At 35.0% G+C, this 12,871-nt stretch overlaps 1 protein-coding gene across 2 annotated transcripts in view; it reads left to right on the forward strand.

Annotated features, from left to right (window-relative positions):
* GRIK2 (glutamate ionotropic receptor kainate type subunit 2) overlaps positions 1-12,871 on the forward strand; it is a 433,684-nt gene that overhangs the window by 406,227 nt on the left and 14,586 nt on the right. For both annotated transcript variants that reach the window (XM_075747790.1, XM_075747789.1), the window contains one exon: positions 7,529-7,779. In XM_075747790.1, coding sequence (XP_075603905.1) covers positions 7,529-7,779 — 251 coding nt within the window. The remainder of the gene's footprint in view (positions 1-7,528; positions 7,780-12,871) is intronic.

A 12,871-nucleotide genomic window follows, 5' to 3' on the forward strand; every position in this document is an offset into this window, starting at 1 on the left:
ATCTCAGCTACATGATCCCTATTGGTTACATTTCAGCTTTATAAACCTACGTGAACTTTTTAGCGATGATTCCATAAAGAAACAACCAGAAATTAGTTCGGAATGTTTATGACTGGGAAGAAGTGAAAACAATTAGAGAACACACCACTTGTGAAAGAGTTCTGATTACATTTGGCATAAAATACTGATTTAAAATGTTTCCTGCCTCTTACCAGCAACTTGGCTTTTCCAAGCCATACATGTAGCTCAAAGGTGTGTGTGTGTGTATATATATATATATATATATATAAAGAAATAATGAACAGCTTTGATTTGGATTTTGTTTTGAATGTTTGCAGTTTTAATTAGATATGGGGTAGCTTAGACTGCTGTAAAATCTACTGAGGATTTTCCATTGCAGTAACTGCAACTTAATGAATATTTAATGTTTATAATATATCTAATATTACAATCCAGTAATCTTAATGTAGCATGAAGTGTTGAGGTTAACAATCAGAATCATGAAACACTGATTGTATTTTATCAGAAACATTAACCCATCCTGATAAATATTTTATCCTGATACATCCTTTGGAAAACAGCAATAAAAATTGAAGTTATGTATTTAAGCAGAGAGACAAGAATGGGAAATTTAATGTATATGCAGCACAGCTACATTAAATTTGAAGTATTTCTTCTATAAGACCTTTAATTTTATTATTTATTCCCAATATTGTTCACAACATGTGGAGTATTTAAAGAACTTCAAAAATGCTTCTTCTTGCCCAGAAGTCTAAAAGTCCATGTGCTAAAAGTCCATAGGAAGTAGAAGGACAGGTGGTAGAGGAGCAAGAGGTATATTTTTATCAATATTTAAATCTATCTCATATGTTAATACATTAATCATAAATCAATAGGAAATGTATATAAATGTTACTTGTCTCTTGGGGTGGTAAACCCAAGATTTTCACACCCTTCTACATTAAAAAGTTCTATGTTCACTTAAAGTTTATTAATATAGCAGTTGCTTTCAGTATACTTGGGAAGTGTGTTGAAACTCTATGTCTCTAGGGTGCTTTGCTGTTAATTCATATGTACCTTAGAGATGAGAATGCTGTAATGTCTGATCATTTCATAAATATAAAACAACAAAATTGCTGTGAGACACAGAGCTAAGAAACAGGAAAGGGTTTTTCATTTGACATCACAAAGAAAGCCTGTTATCAAAGGTACATTTAGAATTGACATCTATCTCCTGGTGTAATACAATTATCTCAGGTTTGCTCTATAAACTCTTAAAAACACCTAGACAATTGCTCCTTCATATGGAAATGGCTAATTTTGCTACTGAGAACATCTTTTCATCACTGGTTTGGGGCTTTTATTATGTGTGGTTTGTTTGGTTTGGTGGTTTGTTTTTTGTTGTGTGGGTATGGTTTTTAAAAAAAAACCCCACAAAACAAAACAACAAAAAACACACACACACACACACACACACACCCCCAAAACTTGGTGAGCCTTGCTCATTTACTTAGAGTTAAACTGAAATCCAGATTTTGGGATAAATGAGGATCTGTTTCTGTATCAAGTTTGCAGGAACTGTTGCTTTTTCTTTTGATTTATTGCTCTTTTCACTGTGGGGTGTTGCTTGCTTCCTATGATTGCCAAAGAATTTTAATCCATCAAATTCCCAGATACGACAATGGCATTACTTCATGACCTGGAAAGAGTCCTCAGTGATCTTTTCTTATGTGAAAATGAGCTGATTTTGAAAGTGGAGCCAGGGACTGGGAACTGACAGAATCCCTGTTCTTTCTTCATTTGTTGCTTGGAGACCTTTGAATCCACAGATAGGAAGAACGAACCAAGCTATGTTGACCCTTCTCTCTGTCGCTTCCCTCCCATCCCAATTAGAGAGGTTTAACGGAGTTAAGGAGAAGAGCTGGCTGTGACTTTTAAAAGAAAAACATTTCTGTGGAGCTAAAGTAAGTACTTCTCCTGTACCCAGTGCCCCTGAGCTGCCTATTGCTTTCCTATGGCATGTTATAACTGCAGCTGTCAGTCTTTATTACTAAGTGCGGACTACGCTACAGATACCTCGAAGGTGTTTCGGGCCTTGTGATGCATGAGGCTTTAGGAAGTAGTTTTTCCATGGTTCCTCATAGTCTAAACATCTACTCCACAATTATGTGTAAATGAAATCCCTTCCACCTTGTTTCTGTCATGCCTATGACTCCAGTATGCATGACACTTAGAAACTGAACTCCACATACTGTATCACCAGTTATCCCCTAGCAAGGAATGTCTGTTCCAAAGGCCTGGGCTAAATTGTGTCTTGTAAAAACAAAAGAAAACCGTCATCATAGTACCTGATGGACAGAGATAACAGAACAATGTATTAAACAAAACTTTCAAATATGATTTAACTAAGCATGCAGCCAGTTTGGTGGCAGAATATTTAGTCTGTGATTCTTGATGGGGTTAAGCCATGGGATAAGTACAGAGAGATGTCGATAGGCCAAGACTTAAATGATTCCACCCATCCCCAGTAGTGTAAATGGTGTTAGCCAGAATTCTTATGGAAATTTCAGATATGCCCACCCTGGAGTGAGACCATGACTGCAGCTTATGTATCCATACCCAAGCTAGCTTTTGGATAAATTGTTCAATCTGATATAACCACAATGGGAATGGGCTCATGCTGAAAAAAAAACCCTCAAAACAATAAAACCCCAAACATCTCCGTGCTATGTTTGGTGCTTCTTCTTTTCAACTGCTACAACCAGAACTTTAATTGGTTGCTTTATTCAATGTAGTTAGATACAGCTTCAACACTTAGATGTTAAAGGAATATCTTTCCCGTTACATGTGGCTTTCTCCTTCCAATAAATGCTTCAGTACCAGAAGTTCTTGATGATCTTAATTTTGTACCTAGGTTCTGAGTATGACGGTGTATTTCTAACTACCTTTCTCTTTTGCTTAGGCCAAGTACACAGAGTATGAAATAATGTTGCAAGATAAGTAGAATAGTCTTGGGGTTTTTAATAACAAAAGAAAAAAGTGACAGTAACAAAGATGCTATCAGTGGTGTAGGAGTGGTCAGAATGGATTTTTCTGTCTAGAATATCAAAAGTAACAAGTAACTATGTCCCATGGGCACCAACTTTCCAAATGCCAGACTATTCATAGTGATTTCTTTTGGAAAAATGCACCTTAAATGATGAAACAAAAAAGTTCCTGGTTCAATATTTACTCAATGAAGGAGTTAGAACAATGCTGCTGTTCCTTTTATTACTCAGGGCCAAATTCAGTTCTACAGGTCCAAATGTAATCCAACTCCTTTTGTATTTGATGGAATGAGTAAAACAGACTAAGAGTAACCAGGTGGGAAATTTTACTAAATTATAATTTAGTAGGAAGCCTTTTAAACACCAGCCAGATCAGCAGGATTTCAACATTCTTCTCTGTATGCCATGAAGTCTCAATATATAAAGCTTATGTGTTCATATTTTATGACTAAAATATAATTACATGCATAAATCTTTATAAACAGAGACTTCAGGGCAGAAAACTTATCTGTGTATAACTTCTGCAGTATTTCTGAGACTATATTGTCTTAGTTTTGTACAGACGCTTCAAACAATAGAGTTTTATGCAATTTTTCATTTGAATTTAAAATTTTCATAAGCAGGTAACTGCAAATAGAAATTATTGTATCCCTCATGGCATTTGTTGATCATAGGAAGGCACTGAGGTCTCTATAATCTATAACAGAAGGTCTTAAAATTCTTCTGGCAGAAATTCTCATTCCTGCAAACAGCAGCTAGAGTGGGATCAGCAGGTAACTTATAGATTATGTTCTGTAGGCCCTCCAGTCCCCGTTTGTCATGGGAATAGCTCATCAGTTGATAAAGAAATGAAAGCAGTAGGAACCAGGAAAAGAGAGGGAAGAAAAAGCCAGATATTTCTGCACTGGACCTCTCCCTTTCTCTGCACTCAGTGGAAGATTATATATTCATTTTTTCCCCTGATTTTGGGATGGAGTTTAAAATATTACTGTGGCTGTCCCATCCTAGTCTTTGCCCCATGCACAGACTTGTAATGTTTTTTTCAACTGCTTGTCTTTTTATTGAAGGTTGAGATGTGAAGTTCACATTTCTTCACATGGCAGAATTTTATTCACTCTTTTTTTTTTTTCCCCCCTGCTTTATTACTTTACTATTATTCATACTGTATTTTGCAAATGCATTCATATACATTGTCTGGAAGTCTTAAAGTTTCTGTTTTCGTTTTATTTTTTTTCTCTTGAACAGGAAATTCTCTTAGATGAAATACTTCTGATTTAAAAAAAATGTAAAAAAACCCCAGGAAATGGTTCTTGCAACACCTCATGGAAAGGCTTGATTTATTTTTCAGTCACATCATAAGAGTGATAGTGAAAATCATCAATAAATGTCAAAAATCTTTTACATTTACTTGCTGAAATTTGTCATTGCTGCAGGGAAAAGAGTTTTAACATACGGACTGTAATCTGGATGCCTTGTCCATATTCTCTATTTTCTCTTCCCTTTTATGCTACCTTTATCATCCATAGATCAGACAATGATACTTTTAGCCACTTCAGGTGCTTCTGGGTGTATTTTCAATTGCTGGGACTTGCAATCCAGCTTGTATCAGAAAAAAAAAATCTAGGAGCAAATAAAATCCTAGGAAATAATATCGCTACTATGCTTCTTTTGTTCTCTTAATAACTACTTGAATCAGTATAAACAGCATTAAAAATTACATTTTTCAAATATCAGATTATTAAGTGTACTCATTGTTTGTTGCAAAATGTGAATCAATGAATTTCAATCATTCTAAGTCATTCAGAAATATAATAGAACTACAGCACTGAATGCTAGCTTTTTCATGTGTATAAAATTTTAAATGTTTAACAGGAGCAGTATGCAATGCTGGTCATTGATCCTTATTTGTGAGATTACCATTTTTAAGACAAGCTAATAAGTTATAACAAATGCAAATATTGGAGTAGAAATACCAAAGGGCCTGTAATCTGTCCACTCCACAACTATTTGTGCACAATTTTGCAAATCACCAACAGTAAGTGATACTGTTGAACTGAATCACTATTAACTGCATGCTTCTAATGCAATCCTTGTAAACTTTACTAGTTGTAGATAGCCTGTGCTTTATGGTTTCTATCCATGAATGCTGTGGTTAATTCATTTTTTAAGTGCTTCAAATGGTTAGAACTATATGTGTACAAATCTGGTCCCTAGAATATATAAATAATACATGAAGAATAGTTGGTATTTGCTCTATTTAGACCAACAGAAAGTGTGGAAATCAGTTTAATTAGAAAGCAGCCTGTCATATCAGAAGATGGCTTAAACTGGGTCCAAAGTTATTTCTCAGAATCTAATGTTATTTAAGTTGTTGTTGTTAAATATTTATAGGCACTGTAACACTGAAAATATCCCCAAAAGATTATAGTATGCACTTACACTTCCCCAGGCTCTACTGGACTAATAATTTTCCTTCTTCCATCTGACTGAAGAAATGTGTCAACTACAGGGTTTTGCAGAGTTTCAGCATGATCAGGATGGTCCGAAACAGTGTAACTTAGGCCCCTGCATGCACCAGAGAGTAGAAAAGAGTTTGTTTTCGTAGAAAAGATTTTGTTTTCCTTTCTTTCTGCTTCTCCTGTAGTCCTGTGAACACACAGTTTATCTACTAGTATAGAACATCATTCTTTTCTAAGCATAGATGATAAAAGCAGAAGTTCTTGCAATGTAAATACTTTGAGGCCAGCTTTTCCCACATTTTATTCTGGAATAAAGGAAAAGCTCAGTGTTTTGCAATTAATTGTCCTTTCTGTGTTTTACTTCCATGCTGGCACAGCCACCCTTTGCTATTAGCTTTATTCTCATGATAAGTTCTAGATATGTAAGAAGAAATTGAAGAAATAAATAAATTGAAAGAAATTCCAAAAGAAAAAAGAGTGTGAAGAGTATAAAATATCCTATCCATGCAGCCCCTTCACAGTGGATCATAGTACACAAAATAGTCAAACAGGCAGCATCTCTCTAAAGGATGCTGAGGATTTTTTTAAGGTATCAAGTTAATGAAAATGCATTTTATTACTCATCCAAAGGAAACATTGTAAAAATTATAGCTAGGAAGTAGCATTATTATGACAGAAAGAAAAAGAGGAGGGATTCTTTGTAGAATTGCATTCATATCACATGAAAGAGGGGATGCCATAACTTTTCATCTACTCTTTTTTTTTCTTTTACTTTTTTCTGGGATTTCTTAACCACTTTAATGAAGACTCTTTTGTTCCTGTTTTCGAAGGAGGAGAAGAAAAATGATGACTTTGTTCTCTCCTTAAACACTGCACAAATCTTAACATAGAAAGCGCTTCTAGCTGATATGATTTACTCTCTAAAAGTAAAAGAAAAGCTTTCTCCATTGGCATTATTCATTAATTAATGTAGATTTTAAAGTACTCATTGAAAAGTCCTTATGCACTATATAAAGAAAAAGAGAGCAGATTACATACAAAGATACGACACTAGTCTTTGAACTGCCCCTTGAAATATTGAAATGTTCAAAATCTCCAAAATTATCATGCCATTTTAAAATACTGAGTTATGAGAAAGAAATAAATACATTTAAACATGAAAATTTCCATCCCTGTTATCCAAACACACTTATCCTTATCTTTCTGAATGCATTGTTACCTGGTATTGTTAATAAATAAGTAAGTGCTTGGAAGGTATCTTAAGTCCCTTACACTCTATCAAACAGACTTTTGTGGCTTGGTCCTGAAGCATAAAATGTTGTTTCTTCTTTTAGTAAAGTAATAGTATAAAGTGTTCATTACATATCAGACCTTGGATTAGCTTTAGGGTAACAAGCCAGGAAGCAACAGTCTGTAGATTTATGTGTATTAGACTAAATCTACTGCAGCATAATTAAAAGCCCGATGGAAATTGAAAAGTTGAATACTAGTTGACTGGATATAATAATTGGGCATGAAGATGTATGAGACTGTGGGACTAAGTGTGATAGGACTTGTTGCATCAAGTTGCCTGGCTTATAGGCAATACCAGCTGGATCAAGTTTTGTGCATATATATTGATATGTGTGTGCATCTGTGGGTGTGTATTTATGTGACCAATGTGACTGTGGTGAGAAGTAAATGACTTTTTGATAACTGTTTTGGTTGTAACATGTTATGAGGGTGACAGAGCACTGGAGCAGGTTGCCCAGAGAGGTTGTGGAGTCTCCTTCTCTGGACATATTCAAAACCTGCCTGGATGTGATCCTGTGCAACCTGCTTTAGGTGATCCTGCTTTAGCAGGGGGGTTGGACTAGATGATCTCCAGAGGTCCCTTCCAACCTGTACCAATCTGTGAATCGGTGATTCTGTAGAGGATATAGTTTTTCCTGTGACATTACATTACAGTTTATTGTTATCAGTAATAACTAACTTTCCTTAAAATATACCCCATGCAATATAAGTCCCCTGTGGTCTCTTTAGGTTCTCCATACAGAGACAAGATCACTATAGCAATTCTTCAGCTGCAAGAGGAGGGCAAGCTCCACATGATGAAAGAGAAATGGTGGCGAGGCAATGGCTGCCCAGAGGAGGAAAGTAAAGAAGCCAGTGCTTTGGGAGTTCAAAATATTGGAGGAATCTTCATCGTGCTGGCAGCAGGATTGGTGCTTTCTGTCTTTGTGGCAGTGGGGGAGTTTTTGTACAAATCAAAAAAAAATGCCCAGTTGGAAAAGGTAAATATTGTATTTTCCTATTTTATTTTATATTTATGGTCCATTTGGATAATACTTCAGTGATTTGGTAGTGAAATGTAGGTGATGCTTACTGATTGTTTATTGCATAGTACTTGTATAACAACGGATCACAGCAAATTACCCAAAGTTTTACATTTACAGCTTTTAATTTGTCTTCAATGTGTTTAATTGTAGCCAGATTTCAGGACAAGTGACTATTTCTCCTCTTATTCAAGCCTGAAAAAAGACAGCTTTTTACTCCTGGAAGTTCACTGCAGTTAATTTATGGATGAAGAAGAAATCCGAAACTGTAATGGGAAACAAATTAATCTTCTACAGATAATTCTGATTTTCAAAAGACAAACTGTCTGTAGCTTAAAGTTAAAATCTAAATATGTCTCTATAGAAATGTTCTTTACAAACGTTTATACTTGCAAAGTTGTCCTGGTAGCATCTGGAAAAGATTACATCAGCATGATTTTTTTTTTGGTGGGTTTACTACTGATATGGTGTTCTGTAATTTCAAACTGGCTCAGTTTTGAAAATTCTAGTGTTAATTTGTTCGGTACTTGCAATTTATACAACCACTGTAATTGTGCCAACAAGAGTAATATTTGGTGACATTCCTAGTTGGAATTATCATTTTTGTGTAATAAATAAATAAATGAATAAATCATTCTCTATATATGTGCCCATGTTTAAACCTAAATTCAACTTATATATTTTATTGCTATGACAAATTCTGAATTTTAAAAATTGAAACTGTTGGATTTTACTGGGTCTTTTTTCTTTTTTCTTTTTCTTTTTTCTTCTTCTTTTGAGGAGCTCATGACCTACAGCAATTTCTATATTTTTGCTTAGAAAATTAATTGAATAAAATCAGTAGTAAATCCAACAGCTATATTTATATTGGTATTTTTCCAGATGCTACAGGTGAATTTTTGTAACTTCAATTATTACTCAGAAAATTTACAATTTGTTTTCACTTTTGAGTCAACCTTTTGGTATGCAAGTGTCCTGTTAAAATATATTGTTAAAGAAGTTTTTTTTTTTTCTAATATACACAAAGGCAGTGTGTGGATACAAGGTTCTAAACATATTTTGAACATGGGTACATTTTATTAAATTGTTAAAGGACCAGTTAGATCCTCCTCTGTATGATGCTACAGGCTAATTCCTTTCTGTTAACATACTATTGGAATGTTATGTTTCTGAAATGAATTTGTGAGGGAAAACATACCAGTTACTTAAGTAATCCATTTAAGTCTCAATAATTTTTATCCATTCCTAAGGTGGATATGGATTTCATATGGACATCAGTATAATTTGGTTTAGCTTTTCTGGGTTTTTAACAAGGACTCACTTAGAAGAATAGGATTGTTTTGATAATAATCTTGTAACATGAGTGCAGTATTTTGCAGGGTGTGAACGCATATCTTTCGTGACAATAACAGCATGTTGGAAGGTGTGTGAGAAAGCAAACAGAAACTTTTAAATTAAGGATTTGTTTCTCTAAGCCCTATGGTTTTGTTTGTTTGTTTTATTTGCTTTTTTAATTTTTGGTTGTTAATGATGGTAAACAATGACTGGAGGTATCTGACCTTTTAATGGTACTTGTACTAGAAAGGTCTTATCATATCATCAAGTATTGAGATACTTTAAAAAGTCAGGACTGAATCTGAAGCACCTGAAAGAGTTGGGTCTCTCTCCTCTCTTTCCTCCTTGTCGCCAATCTCTTCTCTTCTCTCCCCTGTCGAGAATACCTACATAACCCTGATGTCAGGAGACCAGTAAAATTTCAATAGAACTTTACTTACAGAATGAAATTAACAGAAAAATGATGTCAGCATCCCTACACATGGCCTACCCTAGAATCCACTCTCACACTCTTCTCCCAGCACCCACCCACAGACCTTCAGTGAATGTCTTTGTTCATCCCCGCCAAACGTAGCAGATCCCCTTTGCCTAGGAGAGGGAGTAGCAGCAGCCAAAGGGGAGATAAGCAGTACTGTCATCTGTCTCCAGTTTCTGTATCTCCTCTGCTGGGATGAGTAAACCATGCAAGTAACGCTGCCTTGGCTATCCTACAGGGAGAGAGGAGGCACTCATTTTTGGTAACATTTATAGTTTCATGCCTTTAGAATCGGAGTGTCATTCTGGCATTTTTATAATGCTTGTCAGCATTTGGAGACAGAGAAAATCAAAGGTCATATTAACACCCAAGGAAACAAAAGAAATCAGATAACTTCACTGCCGAATCTATGGAGTATCCTGAAATATAAATGGACATATCAACATGTATGTCTGCTTTTTGATGTATACAAAATATACAGTTGCACTTCCAGTGGGGAGGCAATGCAGATTTAAAGTGTATAATCTAGATATATTTTCTTAGCATTTTCAATGTCACCCTCCCTCCTGGAGTGCACACATAAACAGAGACATTGGCTGCTGTAAACCCAGAGGAGTGAAATCTTGAAAGGATTTGAGCTCAGAAAAGCAGTAGACAAAATTGTGTTATTTGCTAAAAAACTGTTGCAGCTTGTAGCCAAAGTGATCCAGAACATCCATACTCCTCATGTGCTCAAAAATCCAAAGGAAATATATGACACTATCTGTAGCCTTTCTGAGAAACAGATGAATGCCTGCTATCGCAACACTTTCTAGACACAGAGAAATTCCTGTTTTATTGACACCTTTCAAAAGCAAAGATAAGCCTGAATGTTATCACAGTTAGACTGTCAGTCACTAGTTACTATGACTAGTTTGTTTGAAAATTTACTGTCCTAATTTACTAAGGATTTTCTGGATGATCCAGATCTGATGGATGTGAAAAGAACAATATATGGATTCATTTATAGCCATTCAAAACTCATTGAGCCATCAGCAGGTCAGAACTACATCTGCTTGTGAAAAAATAGCAGATGTACATTTTATTAATTTTGAACTGTTAAGTACTTCAAAAAGTGTGAAGCAAGACACATGTCATTGTACCTTAACTGTTTGTTTCACTAGGGGCGATCTGTCATAGACTTCCTACAATACAAAATACTAGGTTAAATCTGAAAGTGTACTGAAACAATAAGATCAACAAAGTATTTCTGGAGTCATACAATCAAATAATAACCTAAATGTTAGTTAAATTAGCCACTCTGGAATATTTATTTATAATTTATTATAAAAACAATAACTAAATTGATACTTGTTTATATTTTATATACATTTCCCAAGGAAGACAAAAACAATTGAACTTTCCATGGTAAATAATTCACTGCTTAGCTACACAATTGAGTTGAGAAAGATCAGTCTGGATAGTTTCTCTCACAAGGTACAATGAATTACCATTTAGCAGGTCTGGACCCAAAGCAGACATCAGTAGCTGTGAATATACACGTGTGTTACATACAAAACAGTGTTTTACTTACAACTGCAGTTTCTATTGAACAAGAAATTCTGAATGCTGAACTGTGACCTGCACAGGAGACTAACCATGTCTTGGAGAATGACACAAACTTAACCAGTTGACTCTTGCCCAAAATAAATTGTTAAGAAAGATTTCAAACAGCTTCTGCAAAATGCAGAATCCATGTTTTGGTTTTGATAATGTAAGGATAGCAGGAATAGAAGTTTCTGATCTTACTGGCTCAAAAATTCATGCATTTTTACTGAGCTGCAGAGACTTTGGGTTATGGTAGTATTTGATCTTAAACTTATTAGAAATTGTGTTTTTGCTATAATTGACAATAATTCTGAATTTGCTGTCTACCTCAAACACACTTTTGAGTAGTGTGATAACCTGAATTGTATTTTGAGGTAAAGAACTCCTTTAGTCCTACCTAGTATATAGTCTCACTGATTTTTTTTCAGTGGGTGTATTGGGAATGATAAAGCATTGTCCTTGTCTATAGAATTTTGACATTCCACTTGACACATCGGGAAGGGGTAGCAGGACATGGCAGGTCAGAGGCTGTCCTGACTGCATTCTTGCAGAGTAACCACAAGATGGTGCCTTCTAATTTCTCAGAAGGAAATTATATTGTTACTTTTTAATAGAATTTATGTCACAATGCTCACCTATTTTTTAATTGCAGCCTTTCTAAAAATGGTAAATGAATGTATTATTTCATATTGTTTATAATACAAACATCTAATTATGTCATCTGCTTGGAAACATGTTATGAAGCAGACCTTTTTTATCTAGCCAATCTTGACAATAAATGCTCAGTCATTTGCATTTTATAATTGCTTTTGCTAGTGAATGACCTGCTCCCTTATTTTAACAGGCACTCAGAGGGCAGTGAATAAGCAATGTTAGAAACAAAAGCCATTTAAAACAATTACTATGTTATTTTTTTTTTTTATTTTTTTTTTTGTGATGATGTGCTTCAATGTGTTACAGGTTTATGTCCATTTCATGCATTTAATTTTGTGTAGCTCATATTATTATCATAAGGGCCAGGGAAAACATTGACCTTGAAGACCATTAATATTTAACATAACATATTGATGATTCTCAGTTTATGAATTTATTGACCTTTTTTTTTTTTTACAAGTCTTTTCTGAGATTACTTCCGTTTTGATTCCACTTTCACAAAGTGATTAGATATTACCATAAATGTCAGCTCTGTGGTTAAAACTACATGTGCACTGCTGAAAACTTTAGGATGAAATTCACAGTATTGCTGAAGTCAGCGTCAAGAATGTATAGAACATTGCTTGTTGTCACCCTTGCGAATCGTTGTCCTTGTGCCTTGGTCAGGTTTTCTTTGGAGAAGGTGGTTTTGTCTTGAGAATTTATCTCGAAATCTGGTTTTACTGATGCAGTGAACTCACACCTTTCCCAAGAGGCAAGGAGGGGCCAAGGGCTGCTAGACTGAAAAAGCTGTTGTGCTGTAACCATATACAGTTGACACCACACCCTGATTGTGCTTCTCTCAAATACAATTTAACTGTTCTGAATTTGTTTACATGAAGCTAGCGTAAATGCTAACATGAGTTTATTTGTCAAGGTCCTTCTACAATCTGTTTACACCAGGATAAATTTAATTCATTATGTCTTAGAATGCTTCTTTTTAGAATGGAGGTGAGCAAA

The sequence above is a fragment of the Balearica regulorum genome, chromosome 3, assembly GCF_011004875.1.
Source record: "Balearica regulorum gibbericeps isolate bBalReg1 chromosome 3, bBalReg1.pri, whole genome shotgun sequence".
NCBI classification, from domain to species: Eukaryota; Metazoa; Chordata; class Aves; order Gruiformes; family Gruidae; genus Balearica; species Balearica regulorum.